The 17,725-nt window shown below is 51.5% G+C and overlaps 6 protein-coding genes across 6 annotated transcripts; 3 read left to right on the top strand and 3 right to left on the bottom strand.

Annotated features, from left to right (window-relative positions):
- Position 1: 1 nt before the first annotated feature.
- CTAM01_11110 (uncharacterized protein) lies at positions 2-2,470 on the bottom strand (the record flags this gene model as incomplete). Its single annotated transcript, XM_060527122.1, has 3 exons — positions 2-103; positions 155-917; positions 1,131-2,470. 3 exons carry the CDS (start codon positions 2,468-2,470, stop codon positions 2-4), a joined length of 2,205 nt encoding a protein of 734 aa, XP_060378292.1.
- A 2,874-nt stretch (positions 2,471-5,344) lies between these two features.
- On the top strand, positions 5,345-5,827 carry CTAM01_11109 (uncharacterized protein; the record flags this gene model as incomplete). Its single annotated transcript, XM_060527121.1, has 1 exon — positions 5,345-5,827. One exon carries the CDS (start codon positions 5,345-5,347, stop codon positions 5,825-5,827), a length of 483 nt encoding a protein of 160 aa, XP_060378291.1.
- A 700-nt stretch (positions 5,828-6,527) lies between these two features.
- CTAM01_11108 (uncharacterized protein) lies at positions 6,528-7,679 on the bottom strand (the record flags this gene model as incomplete). Its single annotated transcript, XM_060527120.1, has 2 exons — positions 6,528-6,997; positions 7,289-7,679. The coding sequence occupies 2 exons, from the start codon at positions 7,677-7,679 to the stop codon at positions 6,528-6,530; spliced, it is 861 nt and encodes a 286-aa protein (XP_060378290.1).
- Positions 7,680-8,534: 855 nt separating this feature from the next.
- CTAM01_11107 (uncharacterized protein) lies at positions 8,535-9,908 on the bottom strand (the record flags this gene model as incomplete). The annotated part of the gene is made up of 1 exon (XM_060527119.1): positions 8,535-9,908. One exon carries the CDS (start codon positions 9,906-9,908, stop codon positions 8,535-8,537), a length of 1,374 nt encoding a protein of 457 aa, XP_060378289.1.
- Positions 9,909-12,854: 2,946 nt separating this feature from the next.
- Positions 12,855-13,586, top strand: CTAM01_11106 (acetyltransferase; the record flags this gene model as incomplete). Its single annotated transcript, XM_060527118.1, has 1 exon — positions 12,855-13,586. The coding sequence occupies one exon, from the start codon at positions 12,855-12,857 to the stop codon at positions 13,584-13,586; it is 732 nt and encodes a 243-aa protein (XP_060378288.1).
- A 1,026-nt stretch (positions 13,587-14,612) lies between these two features.
- Positions 14,613-15,788, top strand: CTAM01_11105 (uncharacterized protein; the record flags this gene model as incomplete). Its single annotated transcript, XM_060527117.1, has 1 exon — positions 14,613-15,788. One exon carries the CDS (start codon positions 14,613-14,615, stop codon positions 15,786-15,788), a length of 1,176 nt encoding a protein of 391 aa, XP_060378287.1.
- Between the last annotated feature and the right edge of the window lie 1,937 nt (positions 15,789-17,725).

The raw sequence follows: 17,725 nt of genomic DNA, 5'->3' as shown, positions 1-17,725 counted from the left end.
ACTAGATTGCTGCCTTCTTCAACCATTCCGCTAGTTGCCTGCGGCCCTCCTCGCCATTGTAGTCTTCTGGCCACCCATTTTCGACCACAATTTCTCGAAGTGCCTTGTAGAAAGGTTAGTCGGTTTCATCGAAACTAGGTGCGCGGCAGCTTACTTTTGTTTCTTCGGCCCAGTGGCCTTGCGACAGGACACCTGGGTGGTCATAACGGGGAAGGCCAAAGTACTGAAATGTCTTGTACTTGTCGATGATTTCTTCTAGCCACGCTTCCAGTGAAAGAGTAATATCATCGCACAGTGTCTCTCTCCACATCCTAGGGTCGCCCTTTTCATATCTCCCTGCCGGTTCGGGGTAAACAGCGCCCGTGATGATGTACTTGGTCACTGTGCCATCCATCGTGTCCAGTATCCATATGTCACCGTCCCTGTTGACACTCATAGTGAGGGCGATCACCCAAGCTGGAAAGTCTTCAAACGACTGAAGGTCGTGGGACAGAGCATGCAGCCATTTGGGCTTGAACACTCCAACGGCTGGTATCAAAGACACGGCGGTAAGGTAGTTGATGGGGAACGTTTCCGGAGTGATCCAAAGGGGGTTGCCATCAATGTAGGGTAGATGCTTGATTAAGTCTACCACTCGCTCGTTCAGATGTGTCATTCCCGAGGCCGCGAGCGACTCAGGGGTAATTTCTGGCCAACCCCCCGACGGCGCGCGACGAACTAGAGAGGGGTCGATGTGCGGCAGACTTTGGTAGAAATTCGCAAGAGAGGTGATGATGTTGTCACGGGAATATCGAAGCTGTTGGCCCGGAAGGCGTGGGTCCGGTGGGAGATCTCTGGGGTCCGGAATAGCCTCCATCTTGGCATTCGTCTTGGCATCCGGGTGATGGGTGGTGTAAAAGAGTGATCGGGGGAGAGTGCTTGTTCACTCAAGAAACCCCGCGCATCCTGCAGCTTAGTAAGCGTCCAGGATGATGATCAAAACGTCTCCCCCTGGCCTCCTGTTTGTGGACATGCTGGCGCTTAGGTAATGTGAGAATACAGCTTCATCCAAGGGTGAACAGTAAATAGTCATTTTCTTTCGACTAACACCTTACCTGCAAAAATATCATGGCCACAAACAAGACGCATACTCGGGATATTTCCCCGGCACGCCATAAATCTGACTCATATCGTCACTGAGCATCTGCGGCCCCTTCAAGAACGAGTCCTTCTCCTTGGGAATCTCCTTGGAAAAGAGATGCCTCTTCAGCGCGACGTTCCATGCAAAACTCGAATGTCCCACGCCTCCAAACTGCGCCGCTCCCAACATGACCAGAAAGTCAATCATTCCTTTCTGGTCCCACGTCAACGCATCTAGCCTCTTGCGGTTCTTCCCCGTCAGCAGGTCCTGCTTCGTCACGACCCGCACCCCGCGCGGCACAGCGTCTTCCTCGAGCATTGCCACCTGTGTCTCATTTCCAGACGCGACGTACATGACTGATAGACCCGCCCGACTCGCCTGGTCAAAGAACGCGTTCGTCTGCTTGCTGTACTCGGACCACTCCCACGTCGGGTCCGCTGGATTCCAGTTGTCTAGAGCATCCTTCTCGGTGCGCAAGTGCGCGCCGAAGAAACGTTTGTTGATGCTGAGGATCGTGGCGCTCGCGAGCTGCCGGACATCCGCGCGGAACTCCAGGATGGTGCCAAAGGTGTTTGCGAAGACCTCGCCGTCGCTGTGGATCGGGTACGTGAGGTACGACCGGCCGAGGTCCACCATCATCGGGCCCTCTGTGAGGCGTCCGGTCGGCGCGGCGTCGGTGGTGTTGTTGATGTCTTCCAGCCACCGGTATAGTTGCGACCGCCACTTTTGCGGGCGCTCGATGCCCGTGCTGGCGATGTGCTCCTCATCGACGAGGGATTCTGGGAAGAGGCCGAGAGACCATGTTCGCGCTGGTCCAAGGGATTCGTAGACCTCGTCGGTGTCGTTGTAGAGGCGCAACTGTGGGCACGAGAGGTGCAGCGAGTCGATGAAGTGTTGCCTGTCGAAGAGGTACTCCATCTCCTGCCGCCGCCCCGTCCGGATGTGAGAGATGTCCGAGTCGTTGCGCTTGAAGATGCGTGGCATGACCAATGAGCCTCCAGCCAGCATCGTGTATCGCACACAGTTCAAGATCGAGTTACGGATGTTTCCAATCCCACCGACATTGTTGTCGCATGTGAACACAACTTGCATCGCCTTCCCTGCATCCCACTCTGTCCTGTCGCAAACCCCCCGGATGACATCTGAATTGACCGGCTCGAAGTCAAAGATGTCCTGATGGGCCAATCGCGGAATCCATGGCACCATGCTCGAATCCATGCCGACACGATCGAGGCCCAGCTGCTCACGGAATATCCACAAGAATAGGAAAAAGACGCCCACTGCAGCTGCATTGGCGAAGCGGCCGAAGCGGCCGAAGCGCCGTTTCGGGTACCCTCCGATGATGCCCATGATGTGGTTATTGTGTGTAGACTTGCGATTCAAGCGGCCTTTAGAAAGGATCCCCATTGGGAAAGAGAAAAGGCTTTGGGTGAGGTTTTGAGAGATTTCCTCCGAGGGAGTGTTCATCCCTTGTATGCCAGCGCTGCGTTCCAGAGTATCGCCCAAGGGTTGTGGCTCACCCCTTTCATGATTAGAACAGACGCGTTGTTGGTAACTTATCGCGTTTGTCTCAATGAACATATATGGTTAGCTTGGTTGTCGCTATCGTAGATCCCACCGCCGTCACATCAATAGTTCAGCCCCAAGCGGAAGCTAAATCAGGCCGCTCGGATATTGCGGAATTCGGAGCCGGATAGTCCTTCAATGAATTTCAGATGAGCGAAGCAGCAAAATCATTGCTCTTTATTGAGTTTTGCCGGGAGAACTTCTTTCTGGAATGCCAAGAGCAGACAGGTGTAGTCACCAGCATGTCACCCCTTACAGGAAAACGGTCACATTCATCCCTTACGTCCTACCTCATAGATGCTGCGAGACTAATCGCATCCAATTCGAGATCAATGTTGCAAGGAAACCTGGCCAGGCTAAGCCCAAACATGCGCTTTCAATTCCGAAGGGAGGGGCAGCCAGCATTGTCGTACAAAATGGATCTGTTCATTCTCACTTACACAATGCCTTCAGCTTCACCAACACCAAGACCAGATGACGAAATCGTCGCACACCAGCCTTAGAATGAATCCCTGCCAGCACACGCGAACAATATCCTATGTTTAAAAGAGAAGCTGGACTCGTCAATCAATCTGGAAACAGTAATTGAGACCTAGAAAACATTCGATGCATGACGTCTCCTGATGCTTGCGGGGGTCAGATCCAAGTTTCCTAGTTCACTCCAAGTTCGGCCACTTTTGTGCATCATTCCTTCTTGGGCCTCAACTGAACGTTGGGCCTCAAATGAATGCTTGATCGGATTTTGTTTGTTTGTTTGTCCCATTTTACGCCGTGATGTCCTCAAGTGAGGCGAAAGGCGACTACATCGCGCTAAAATTACAGAACCGTATGCCGTGCCCCGTAGAGCCTATATGATACCCTCCTGCAAGATAGTATAATATATAATCTAAGATTGACCCTTCTACCTACGCTTGATTGGATTGATTGACAGTGCAGTGATGCCAAGCCCTTTAACCAGTGCCTTCTGGGATGAGCATATAGAGAGTCGCTCTAACCTGCTCGACGAGCTTTTGGGCAATTCAGAGGACAACGGTGAGTGTTTCTATAATCACTCAATGCTGATAAGTCAGTAGTAAGGTACTGAGCATTGATCGGCTGATTTGTTTCATGAATTCCTCGGAAGAAAGACGTCGAAGGCGTCGAGAACTGGCTTTCCTCCCATCCATGCGCCGTCAGCCCGTCAGAGAATGTCTTCATCAGCTAAAGACACGATTCGATATACTGTTTGCTTAGTATTTAGCAATATGTCACTCACTTTCACAAGACGGAAGCCCCTGAAACGAGCTATCGAGCGACTGCCTGCTTCTGTTGACTCGTTTCGGCCTTTAAGATGCCGTGTCAATGGCTGCGTGCTCAGGCCCGGTCACGTTGCAAACGCCGGTGCTGACTCGAGAACCGGAGTGGAGACTTAAATGACCCGGAGCTGGTTCACAATCGCAATAAAAAAGTCGGAAGTTGGAAATTCCACCGCGGTGATAGTTACAGCCAGTTCCCTTGTGCGTATGGCACAGCTGCGGTCAAGTGTTCCGATCTGGTGTTCGTCTTGGGCGCTCTCGGCGTGGGAAGCGTCTATGTTGCATTACTCCTTGCCTATGTTTCGAAAGTGGCCGTCGCGGAGCCAGTCGACATATTTCGAGTCACAACCGCGCGTGAGTAGCTTTCGGGACGCCCTTTTGGGTTTTGCTTTGTGATATTCTGACAATGAGAATCCCGGCGATGTTGGTGATGTGGTCTTCATGCATGTTGCAGATAGCCCACGTTAGGACTTGGGCCGTCTTAGTGTCATATGCATGCAGCTTTGTTTACTGGGTACCTTTAGTGAGGTAGGATTTCTCTGCGGTCTCGATATAGGTGCGAACACCGCCTATCGGAATCAATTTGATGCCAGTTTCCCGCACTTTTTGTCATCACATCAGATTAGTCAACCGGTGTCAAGAAAGATATAGATGACTTAGTCCAGGAACATCTGCCTCGGTATCCACTCCCGAAACCTAGAAACCATGCGCTACCGCGGGCCTTGCTCGGCACTGTGCCGATGGGCTGAGGATCGTCACCAGGGGACCCCATTCTTTAATGCTTCCAGAATCGAGCTCATGCTTCGTCTGTTGCACTTCAGATCGTTCGAATAGTCAATCTTGCAGGATTGAAGTATACGATCGGACACTATTGCAACACAATTCTGAGTTCTGAGCGATTGAGGGGTCGATGTTCTCTCAAGATAATCATTTCCTTCGAGGCAGCACCAGAATGGCACTGAGTATTCGAAATCCAAGTAATCCCGTCGGCTTTACAAATAGGATGTCATGAGTAAAACGCTCACTCAACCATTGGTCATTCCCTAATCCGACTGCGACTTCCCAGTTCTGGTCCTTGCCAATGGTATTGAGCAGGGATCAACAAGGGTCTATAGTAATAGAGTTTCTTAGCATTGAGGCACATGGCGCAGTTTGGATGAACTCCTATCAGTGTTGCAACCTGCTATTTCTCCTACCAAGAGCCATTTAATCTATCTGATTATCGGCATTTCTTTCCTCTGCAGTCCGCCTCGTGTATAAGATCATTCCGATCGACGCCCTCGAAGACATCGCTCTACGCATCTACCACACGGAAAAACAAAACACGGAAAAAGATCGCAACAACACACAAAAACACAGCACCATGCGTACATCTTCATTACTCGCTCTCGGCGTCAGCGCCCTCGCCTGGACAACAAGTGCGCTCGCCCCGCGTCAAGGCTCCGCGCCGTACTGCCCTCCTCGTCCGGCAACACCAGAGCAGCAAAAGGTCATTCTCGGAGAATTCATGCAAGCCTTCTACGAAGAAAGAAACGCAACCAAGGCCCTCCTGAACCACGTCGCCGAGGACTACATCCAGCACAACCCTGGCGCTCTCTCCGGCCGCGCGAACTCTCTTGCCGTCCTCGAGCCTTTCATTTCCCCGAACACGGTCAACTACACAATCATGAACAAGAACTTCCAGGACAACATCGCATTTATTCACTACCGCATGGATCTCGTGGGTGGAGGGCAGCCGTTTGCCGTGGTGGACGTTTTCAGATTCAACGGGACTTGCGTTATGGAACATTGGGACGTGGCGCAGCAACGGACTGCCAACTCAACGAATCCAATCGCTTTGTTTTAGATCATGCGGGAGTAACCACGTTCATGACAGTCGGCATATAGAGAATATCCAACCACCAAACTTGGCTTAACCACTTGCGATGAAGCTCGTTAACTCTCGAATCGCTCGCCCTCGAACGATACTATGCGTTCTAGAGAGGCCAACTGACTGCACCGCCCGCAAACTCGTGATACCTACCTTAGTTCGATCTCGTTGGACACTCGCTACCTTGCTTTACCTCTTCCTTCGTTTCAGTCACTATTTAGCAATTATTGCGGGCCATTGATATCAAACAGGTACCAATGCTGCTCGTCACGTACAATACTTTGAGGAACTCGTCCGCCAAGGCGAGGCCCGAGAGCCGAGAGGTGGGGAGAACTGTGAGGGTTTCGATCTCCGTGCCGGCTCGATTGCCGGAAGAGGAAGGTGGGAACGGATAGACAGCAGGAGGATGGGCATGTATACTTGCTCCGAGTCCCAAGCTGCTGCCGGAGTGTACCCCTATTACATGCACACGAGTTTGCGTGATCTCTAACCTCCATGTCTTCCTGAATCAGACATCTAGTGACATGGACAAGTGGTAAGCGTGTGTATGACTCAGATTTTGTTCAACTGGGTATGTTAACATCCAACTAGAAACGCATATCTTTCCATATCACCCAAGAATGCCCACAACGCTTCACAAGTTGACGGAAAGCCCAAAAATAACATGTACGAACATTCATTTCCAGTGAGCTCGTGTTTTGTAAAGCTTTGCGATTTGCCTTTTGGAGGTGTTTCTGCTCCTCCCTGTGAGACCCTGAGCTCCAATGACAGTCGTATTGTTGACGTCGAAACAATTAGTCGTGATGCTACCGGCACAAAGATCGTGGAAATTCCTTTCTGTGAGATCGCAGTTTTCCCTGTCGACGAACGAGACAATGTCATACCCGACTGAGTTGGGGTGTTCGCAGACCTCCCGGGCCGTCTGACCTGGTATTCCAGTCAAGACCTGGTTGTCAGGATCCATGTCCGAGCCTTGTCTCTTGCTCAAGCGTGTAGAACGAGTTCTCTTCGTTCGATACTCCCTTTCCGATTCACCCTGCTGTTTGTATACGTCCTTATGGTACTTGAAGCGATCCAGGGCTTCGGTAGAATTTTCATCTGTGCCTTCTAGTTTCGGATTGACGGTGTCCTTGTTGTACTTCAAGACTGGGTAGAAGAATGGGAAAACGCCGTCTGGTATGAGACGCCGCCAAAAAGAGTACCGAGGTGTGCTTTTACACAGGCAGTACAACTCGCTATTGTACAATTTCTACTTGTCAGGCGAAGGCAGCATGTCTCTGAGGTGAAAACTCATAGCCCTGGCGTTGAAGTTGGGATGGGAGTGATCTGAGTCCAACCATACACACTTGGTCATGAGGTTATCACACTTGGACTTCCGTTGGCTGTAGTACCATGCTTGGTCGCATTTGTATCAAGTGTCTCCATAGACCGTCCCACTGAGTCGGCCGTTGGAAACTTGGACCATCGCAATGCATGTTGCGTCGGTATCGTGACTCAACATGACATATTGGGGATCGGATATCTGCCCGTTGTTCTCATTATTCGGTATCTTGACGGCTCGCGCGCTGCTCTGGGCTCTCTTGTCGCCTAGCTTGGTGCGGTATCGTCCTATTCTGTTGCCATTGTCGTCCCAAATGGCAACATCAGGAAAGACGCCGCCAGCATCCTTGAGATCGCCTCCTGCTCCCGTCACCACGGTCACCCAAGTTTCCGCGATGGGTTTCTCGGGAATGGCTTCTTTGATGATGAAGGCTACGGGCATAAAGGCTTCAATATTATTGAGTGTGAATCCAAGGTGGGTGTTCACCCATGTCATCAGCAGTGGCATGGCAGGCCCAGGGGCCAAGTTTGCAGAATTGGCAGGTTGGTATTGAGTCGTACCAAGAGCTCAGATTTATTGACTGCAATGGGCCAAAATGCTATAGAAGAAGATTGAAGGTTCAATACTCGCAGTTTTGCAGTAAGTGTTCGTCTTGGACATACTCATCGAGTATTAATCTGGTCGATGAGACCTGGGAGTACACGAGGATTGCTCATGCTCAATGGAAGGTCTTCCAATTTCCGTCAAAGAGAGTTACGTATCATTGCGGATTCTATGATACGATCTTTCGTTACGCGACGGATTCTGTATTACGTGGTAAGAGAACATTGAAGTGTTGATTGCAATCGGTTTGCCGGCCACACTAGATAGGGTGCATATAAAACTGATTGTCAAGAAACTTGCATGTCGATCCGCTTCAATGAACCCCGCATCGTGTGACACTCGAGACACTTTTTGTTGAAGGTAGGGGGCTCTACTCTCCCTTTTATATCACCAGAGCGTGATGTGCCTTTATCTACGTATTTAAGTGTCGTGCTAGGAGACTCGTACACATACTGCTTTGAGTTTGGTACCTAGAATTAGTTCACTCTGATGTGAGAGATCGAACAGGCTTTTGCTGGTGAGTCTGGCTTGTCCCCAAAGCTAGTGGCACATTGCGGAGCAAGAGTGAGACAGATTTGCAGAACGAAGGTTAATTAAATTAAATATGTGATAGAAATCCCCCACTCTAGTTGCCATGACCTTTAAATGTACAGTATCAACGAACGTAGTGACTAACAATCCGGACTATGCAAAGTCTACAACCGACACCATGTTCTAGATTAATGAGTGAATAACAGGCGAATCTGTCGGAAACCCCGCTTATTTGGAGCAGAAGGACCAGGAGCTCTCAATGCTCCAGGAGAAGCCAGCGGAGAAAGAAGGAGTGTAAGAAGCAGCAGAAGGATTGTACTGCTGAGTGAAGAGACTGCAGTAGGTACCCTTAGCGATACCGTTTTGCTTGACCATGAAGGCGTTGAAGAAGTTGCACTTCAGAGGGCTGTAGCCGAGGAAGCTGGCCCAGGAGCCGAGGCCGACAGACTTGGAGTTCTGGACGTTCTGGGCAGCGGCGTAGGTAGCGCAGAGGCTGGCATCGAAGGGACCGGGGAAGAACTTCTGTCCCATGCAGGTGCTGGGGTGAGAGTGGACGACACCGCCGCAGCCCTGGGGGTTAGTCCAGCCAGAGGGAGTGGTGGGAGTGGTGGTGTTGGTCTTCTCGTAGCCGTTGGAGCCGGTGATCACGACCTGGAAGCCATCACGAGTCTGGCCAGTGTTGACAGCAGCAGCCTTGTCGACGCCGGAGCCCCAGAGAGTGCACTTGTAGTTGGAGATGGAGGCAGGGTTGGTGCAAGAGCAGCCGGAGGGGTTGATGGAGGGGTCACGCTCAACGTAGATGTTGATACCGGTGCACAGGTTGGTGGCGTCACACTTGGCAGCGCAGGCGGCGACGTCGTAGCTCTTGAGGGTGTAGAGGCCGAGGTAGCTGTTGGCGTTGACGGCGGCGCTCAGGTCCTTGAAGGTGTTGGCGTATCCGGAAGGGTTGGCGGCCGAATGAGCCTCCTTGTGGAACTGGGCGAAAGACTGGAAAGCCTCGACGGTGTCGGGCTGGACCTGAGTACCGTATCCATCGGGCTGGACAGCGCAAGGGTCCTCAGGGTTGATAAATCCGCAGTAAGTGCCGACCTCGAAAGGCTCAGCGCAACCAGAAGCAGTGGTGAACGCGAAGGTGTTGGTCCAGCTGACCGGGGTGCAGGTCGAAGGCGCGGTAGGAGCAGTGGTGATGGTGGCGGCAGTGGCAGTGGTCACGGCCGAAGTTGTGACAGGAGCGGTAGTCTTGGGAGTGGTCACGGCAGCGGGAGTGGTGGAAGTAGTGCAGATCGAAGTAGTCTTGGCGGACGAAGTGGTGGAGGGGGATCCCCAGCAGAAGCCAAAGAAGCAGAAAGTGCGCTTGTCGAGGCCACGAGCCGCGACGGACTGAGTGGCACTGGCAGAAGCGACACCGGTGACAGCGGCGGCGGCGGATGAAGATGCAGCAGCCGCGTCGTAGACGCCAGTCTGGCCAGTGGCCAGGGCAGGAGGTCCAGTCAGGGTGGGTGCAGCGGCACCGATGATGGCATCGAAGTCCATGGGCGCGGTGGTGGTGGGCGCGGCCGACGCGAGAGCCGCGAGGGCGATGATGTTCAAGGAGTAACGCATGTTGATGATACGAGGCTCGCGTTGAGCTGGAAGCAGGAACTTTGAATGAATGTTGTTGAAGGAGATACTCTGGCTCAGAAGAGAATGTGATGCTCAAGGTGAGAAGTGATCGAAGCTGCTGGGATGAAGAGAGAATAACAAAATGAACCTGGAGAAGAGTGCTGGTTATATACCGTTGTTGTGATCATATGTGGCGGCGTATTTTGACATCGCGGGTTTAGACCACATTGAGCTGACATTTCTTCTTTGGAGCGTATTGCGGCACCCGTTGGCCGACTGGCGCCTCGTACAAGCTCTGAGCACCTCCCAGAAGTGTGGTCCATCGTATCCGTAGTTCAGGTTACCAGAGGTCAGAGCTCTTAGTGAACGGTGAGACCGATCTCCGTGCAGTCCAATCCATAGTGTCGGCAACTTGACCGGAGTCGAGAAAGGCCAGTGTAAGTGAGGTCCACATCGTCACTCTCCTGAAGCACCGTCCCGCTTACTGCGTTCGCGATTCGCGAGTAACGGCAGTCTGGGGCAGCGGGTATGTCGATCCCACAAAGAAAGTGGAATGTTTCAAGAGTTGCTCTATTGGGATCTGGAAACTTTTCCTTTGTTGCCCTATCCCTGATTCATTGATCGAACCAACTGTGAAGCGGCTCTAAATGGATGGCTTTGTCCCAATTCGTCCCGAAAACGCCAGAGCGGGTAACTCGGGATCTCCTGTAGCGCTTTGATCCTTGTTCCTGTAAGCTAGACTTAGTCTAGGTCGACCGAGCATGATATGACCCCATTAGCTAGCCGTTAGACAGACGCTGCATCAATTAGCATCTTTCAGGTGAGCTGAGGTTCTATGAGGAGAATGGCCGACTGAGTGCAAAGGTGGGAATCATCAGATCAACCGCGAGAGAGGGTGGAGTCACTTGTGAGTCTCGCCTGCTCTACCTAAACGGTGCAGATACGATTATGCACACATCCACTTCTCGACGATGAGACTCCGTGTAACTCTGACCGGTCAAGGCGATAAACTACCCTCAAAATCCTAAAACGGCTTTTCGCAGCCGCCTATCTATGCGCGTTGCTGAGGTTTAGGGTCATATGTTGGGCTTGCGGCCGCAACGTGAAGGCCCATGTTCGTTGTTTGCCCGCGTTAAGTGACAGCAAGTAAACATTGTTTGTGCAGAATCCGAGGTATTGGCATCCGTGCCAAGCATGTCAGCGTGCACGGCGAGCTGGCTGCCGATTGCGCCCAGCGAAGCCAAGAGTCGGGGTCTTCTTGTGGCTTTGATGCTCGACGGGCCGTCGTCGTCCCAGTGATGAACACGCGTCAGCGACCGTGCAACAGAAGCCCTCGGAAATCGGGATGACGACTCGAATTCAATGGTCTGTGGAAGCTGCCACAATAGCAGCTGGTTCCTTTCATCGAGTAAGGTAGCTTGTCCAGCTGTGTTGATGTTGACCGAAGCTAGACCAGATTCATCATAGTTGCATGGCAAGCCACCACGCTATCTATATTTTTGGCAATTCTGGTCAGGTACCATTGCTAGTTTTTCTCCTTTTTCTTCGGTGCAGTGTAACAATGAACGTATGGTCCGACCAGGCTTCACCAGATCTTTTGAGAATCAATTTACGCTACCGGTTCCTGCAGTAGTCCAGAGGCAAATGCACATTAACAAGTTCAAGGTTCGGTCTTCTGCATCACTCATGCTCGACGACCCCACAAGCCCCTTTGTTTTCGCAGACCAAGTCCCTCTATTAGGTAACGCCAAACCTCAATTATGTTTTTTGGTGGCAGGAATGATGATATACTTGACCTATCGGCTCACTAATCATCTGAGCAAGTCTGCTGTTGAGGACGGATGACTTCTCTCGATGCCTCCTCTCTAGGTAGGTCGGGGTTGACGATTGATGGTTGTTCTTAGCCTCGGGAACATCACGATGGGCTTCTTTCATGACATCGCGCGAGGCTAGGACTTCGCAGCATGTGCCATTGTCAGGCTATTCTAGTTGTCAAGTTGATTCGACTTGCAGACCCTGGTAGGCTTGGACGTTTCGCGGAACTTACCACAACTGTCACGACTGTACGACACTCCCGGTGGGCTGGTTTTGACAGTGACAAATGTTGCCAAGCGCACTCACTTTAGTTATTGATAGTCACGTCGGCCCGATAAACTAGCACCAAACCTTGTGTAAAGTTGCAAACTGAAGACAGGAAACCAATGGCAGTGGTTCAAAGAGAAGCCAGGTCCAATTATGAAATCATATGGAGTTGTCATATTTCCAGTGAACACATGCAGAAAGGCCCTTGTCTCCTCTCGTTACAAATCGCTTGCTGCGATCACTCTTCCCCTCAACCCACCAGGAGATGAATAGCTCAGTACTACGGGAAACCCCCTTTTATGCCCTGAAGCATCTCTCTTCGATCAAGCTCAATTTTCAGTGGCATTTGCTGCTATCACTAGCTCGAGGGTGAAAGGAGTCGAGTGCACAGTACGTTGGCATATCAGAATATGCCTGAACCACCCAGCGAGCTTATCCGATTAGGTCTGCGTCAACTCCGAAGGCCCTGTAAAGCTGTCATAAGTTCCACGACATGACTGCTTGAAAAAAGGTTAGAAGGTCAAGGGCTACAATGAATGAATTGTTGATGATCCTCAAATTTCAGACTGTGCTGGATGTTCTGCGAGTGCGGGCATAGGATGGGCGTCAAAGACGACTTTGAATCTTGCATTTATCAACAGATAGGTAGGTACATTGGTTCTAAATCTGGATGGCATAATTCTACCTCAGGGCTTATGTGACCGGGGTCCTTCGCGTTGAGCCTGCTGCCTACTGCACAGCTACCCCGCATCTTGACCTTCTTTTTTCCGAATGCACGCTTTTGAATTCGACTGTGGATTGCACACACTGGATACTACCCTCGCTGAGTTTCTCATACCACTGGAGCACGGAGCTTTTACCACCATGAGCGATCAAGGTTCTAAAGAACCCCAATACAACGTATCAATATGTGCGGTGGAACCCAGTGACATCGATGACCTCGTCACGATCCATACTGCCGCGTTCAGATCCGACCAGTTTTCGAACTTAATGCTTCTGGGTCGTGAAGAAGGCGCCCATCAACACCTTATGCGCAAGTCGATCCTTCACTGGCTATCGAACCCCTCTACTACCAAGATCTTCAAAGCAGTCGAGGGGAATGGAAACATCCTCGGCTGGTCGTGTTGGGTTGCGAAGGAACTTGAACGGAAGAACCCGGAGGAGAACAAGTCCTCTGAGGCACCCTCTTTCGCAAACTATCGCAAGGAGAAAGCACGGCCTGCCGATGATGCTCCTCGAGACCCTGCGCGAGTGTTGGGTGGGATCATGCACAAAGAGATGACTTCATGGGAATCTCGACACATGGGAGGGAGCAAGTACATGGTTCTGCAAGCCTTGGCGACGCATCCCGAGTTCCAAGGTCGGGGCATCGGGACCAGGCTGGTTCAGCATGGACTTGAGGAAGTCGACTCACAGAATCTTGCATGCTGGATTCATGCCTCGCCCTCAAGTTACAAACTTTACGAAAAGGCTGGATTCCAAGAGGTTGAGAAGAGTGGCTATGATCTTGCTCAGTGGGCACCAGTAGGGACAGGCGGCGAACTTGGTTGGGGGACATATACGTTTCGTTATATGCTTCGCTCTGTAAGAATATAATTTCTGCCGAACGTATTTCCATGACAATGGAAGCATGTTCGTAAGCTGAATGTATCATGTTGTGTGTGATATTGGACCTGAAAATGACACACCAGCTGCGGCAAAACAAACAAACACCTCAACTCTGGTGCTGTTGCTCCAAAGACGCGAGGATGAGCTCAAGTAGTCCTCTGCTATTGTTTATAGTCAAGTCTCAAGGACGCAGACAACTCAGTTATACTGCATAAAGCCGTTCAGCTATCTCAGTGCGTGCTATCAATTCTACCCAAAATGCTAATTATCCTATCAATTGCGAAATGGCGTGTGCACAATAATTTCCGACCAACTTTTCTTCAAATTCCTTCCATTACGGAACTTAATATAACAGTATAGCAGGAATAGGCTCGAAGCAACGTTTTATTCTTCCGTACTCTAAATATATACAAATTCTTTTACTGACGATATTCTGCAGTTGATGAGATAGGGCTCAGCCGTTGAGACGTGTAAAACTGCCCGCCCCTTATCAATCTTGAACCCACTGATCTACCATGTGAAAACTACCATGACGAGTGTTTCGTAAAGTTGAAATCCTCGGGAGCTTGGTTCCGATAAAAGTTGAAACTGAACTTAACGTTGAGTAAGTACATTGGAACTTGAACAGCTCGTCAGAAAAGCTCATGCCAGAATGTTCGATAGACACCAAAATGCTTGTACTGAGTAATACCAGAACTCGGCTACACCCATGTAGATATTTAACTTCCTCGCTACCTCCTCATCCCAACATCCAATTCTCCGTCAGGTATCCGTACAATGTTGTGGAACCTCTGGCCTGTTCAAATTACCGCCTTCATCCTTGTCAGATATCGTAGTAGAGAGTATACCCTTCTAACGCGTGTACTAATATCGTCGCTAGCGCTTACACTTGGCCGCCTAAAGTAACGCACTTAGCCACCTGTTATTTACTTGACGAGACCCGCGTCATTGATGTGACCAGAACGGGATCTTCAACTTCATGCACTTTCGCTCATTTCTTTCCTCCGGAATTTCATGATGGGGGACATGCTGGCTTGGTACATTGTCATTTTCCTAGGATCGGCTATTCTGACAACTGGCTCCTTATACAACTCCGAATTCATCACCAACCCGAGCACATCGTTCCTCGTTCACCTCACCACGAGCATCGTCCTCTACTCCACCTCCCTCATCGGCCTTGCTCTCACCGCCATCGAAGACTGGAGACTCCAAGCTCGCCTCGCACGGAAGAATGGACGTGGCCTCGAGCCCTTTCGATTCTTCCCCAAAGAGCATGCGGTCTTCGTGACGCGGGCGACGGGCCTGGCAGCGGGCGCCTACGTCATGGCGCTCCCGCTGCTCATGCCGACTGACGACGTGATTGCCCAGGTCTGCCTGCGCATACCCACGTTTTTCTACGCGTGCAAGTGCTGGGACTTGACAATCGCGCGAGCGAGGAAGCCGCCTGTCCCACGGGATGGGAAAGAGGAAGTGGTCTACGGGCTGACGAGCTGGAGGTCTGTTGCTTCGTATGTCTGGCGGCTTGGGTCGGAGACTAGGTATGCGTCTTTCAATATCGCCGTGGATGAATCGAAGCGAAAGAGCATCCCAAAAAGCGCGGCCTGGACCTACGGTCCGCTGCTCGTGGTCCCTCTGACATATCTATTCCCCGTTACGGAACTAAAGGTCATGTGTGGCCTGCTTGCTATTCAGTATGGACTAGAGGGCATTCACTTCATCTTCCATCCCCACTGCCCCAACAAGCTCTTCTTCCAGCCGTGGGCAGCAGATAGCTTCTCTAGCTTCTGGGCCATTCATTGGCACCATGGGGCACAGCCATTCCTTCAACACCTAGGGTACGTTCCCGCCAGAGCCCTCTTCACACGTCTGTTTGGGAAAGATGCTGGCAAGGCCGCCGGTGTCCTCGCGGCTTTTAGTCTCAGCGGAGTTTGGCATGCCTGGTGCGGGGTCGTCTTGACACTGGACGAGTATGCGTGGGTACAGGCTGTGGGCCTGTGGACTGTGTTCATGGTGCAAGGCGTTGGTTGCCTGATCGAGCGCTGGCTTTTCCAGAATGAGAGCTGGAGGATAGGACGGAGGAGACAGATGTTGACGGCCCTGTGTTGGATGGCTTCAGTGGAGTCGGCGGCGTTTTGGTTGAGGTACGGAGAGGCACGGGCGAAGAGACCTCAGGGCTGGACTACGTTCTGAGATATGGAGTCAAGGGTCAAGGGTCAGGGGCGATAAACCAATAGAGAGCATCCGTAGAGGCGGGTAAGGGCATGAACTGTTGTCAAGAGCAGCATGTTTCAGTAGCTTTACCCCAAGGCATCGAGAGGTCTGGCCCAAAGAATATGATAGAACCTAGATCATTAAAGGAAATCTTCTGTGACTTCAATGTCTGCTAAGCGACACTAGAACCTGTCCTCGGGGCGGTACGTGTTCCTGGTAACTGGTTGTTCAATGATACTCTGATTCAACCTGCATCCTTTACCCACTGCGGATGTCAATGCTACAGACTTGGGATGGAGCGCATATTCAAACGGATCTTTTCGATCCTTCCCGGGTCCCTAGTTCAGTAAACTTGTCGAAGGGGTGGTCTCGCCAACGCTTTGCTGGATTTCAGCTGTCGAAGTCTTCTCAATGCATCTATGATTGGCTCGGCTCCTGCCAAGAACATTCAGACGGGAGATCAGCGCAGGCATAGCTCAGCGCATGGCATCACTGGCCTCGTCCCATCATATTCCGTCGTGCTTCTCTTGCCGATCTCACGCTTGAATCTAAACGTTTGCATTGCTCTCTGCGATTGCCAATTTGTCACTAGGCAGCAAGAATTCTGAATGATGCTGCTCAATGGTGAGACATGGGAACAGTAGCGGCTAAGTAGTCTAGTGATCAAAGTTGCGATGTGAGGTTATTGGATAGCTTAACGGACGCGGGGTAAAGAGCCCCTCGGCATTCGCCCCATGGCGCCGGGACGTGGGCATGGGGATCAGTCTAAGTGATCCTTCTCCACTACCTACTAGAAACCATCCATCAATCCTACCGAGAAAGCCGTTGACGCAAGGAAGGTCAATAGCTTCATGATCTGTCACTCCAAGTCGCAAAAAACTGATCGTTCGTTGGCTCGCTTGGAACCGTTGCGCTTCTCCAGGAAAGCGCTTATTAATAAGCCTCTTTGGTGCGTCAAGGGGACGCTGGAAACACCGATGGGTTCCTCGGTTCGTGAAATAAACGCTCCAACTTTCAGATGCTTCCAGGTTAGACACGTCAGGTAGCGTGAGCTAAACATACAAGGGAGGGAGCTCACGTGAACCTAACCCCTGCCCAGAATACGGGCCGACGGCGGGGTAAAATGGTTCGTCTTGTCTTTTTCCACCCCTGTCTCCGAGTCTGGGGTCGCATCTGGGGTTCTGGGGTTTGTCCGCGCGGCCTTTCTTCTTTCCCCAAAGCCAAGACTTGACGAGTTTCTGGGGCACATTGGCCTACTCACTTGGCAACAACTTGGCATCAACTTGGCAACATGATGGGGAGACCAGGGCCATGGATGACATCTGGACCTTCAAAACGACTACCGCGAAGATGAATGGCAGTTGAGGGCTTGGTACCTGATGCCGAGGGGCGTTTGGAGGACGCGGAGCGGGACGCAACAGCCAAGCAAAAGCCAAGATCAGAGACTAAAGCAGGTCGAACGTTCCGGGGAGGTTGTTGATGTTCCGCAACTAAGGTGACTGGGCAAATGCTTACCTTTACTAGCTCCGATTATACCACGATTCCATCAAGCCCCCTCCCCTGACGTATACCGCGCAGGACGTGGGAGAAGTCGCTCTGACCTTTACCGGACAGCCGCACCATATGCCTCTCCATCGGTCCATCGCTTCATTTCCAGACGTACCACTCTCCAGTGCCGGTCATCCGCACTCTTCCCCCGCACTCTAGAACCAATCTGGCCACCCTACCCGCTGCCCGCCAGCACCAGAGTCTTCATCGGAGAAACGACCCAAACGCATGCCATCGAATCCCACTACGACTCGAAGCGCACGTATAACACCAGTTCGGAAGGTCGTAATAGCGCGGCATTTGACATGCGCTCTCTGCTCATTGGAGGGAATTCTTGACGCTTGGGGTTCTCGTGCGACCCTTCATCC

This window comes from Colletotrichum tamarilloi (assembly GCF_030869305.1).
Source record: "Colletotrichum tamarilloi strain Tom-12 chromosome Unknown Scaffold_57.1, whole genome shotgun sequence".
Lineage (NCBI taxonomy): Eukaryota > Fungi > Ascomycota > Sordariomycetes > Glomerellales > Glomerellaceae > Colletotrichum > Colletotrichum tamarilloi.
Note: the sequence above shows the minus strand (reverse complement) of the source record. Positions and strands in the feature narration are given on the sequence as shown.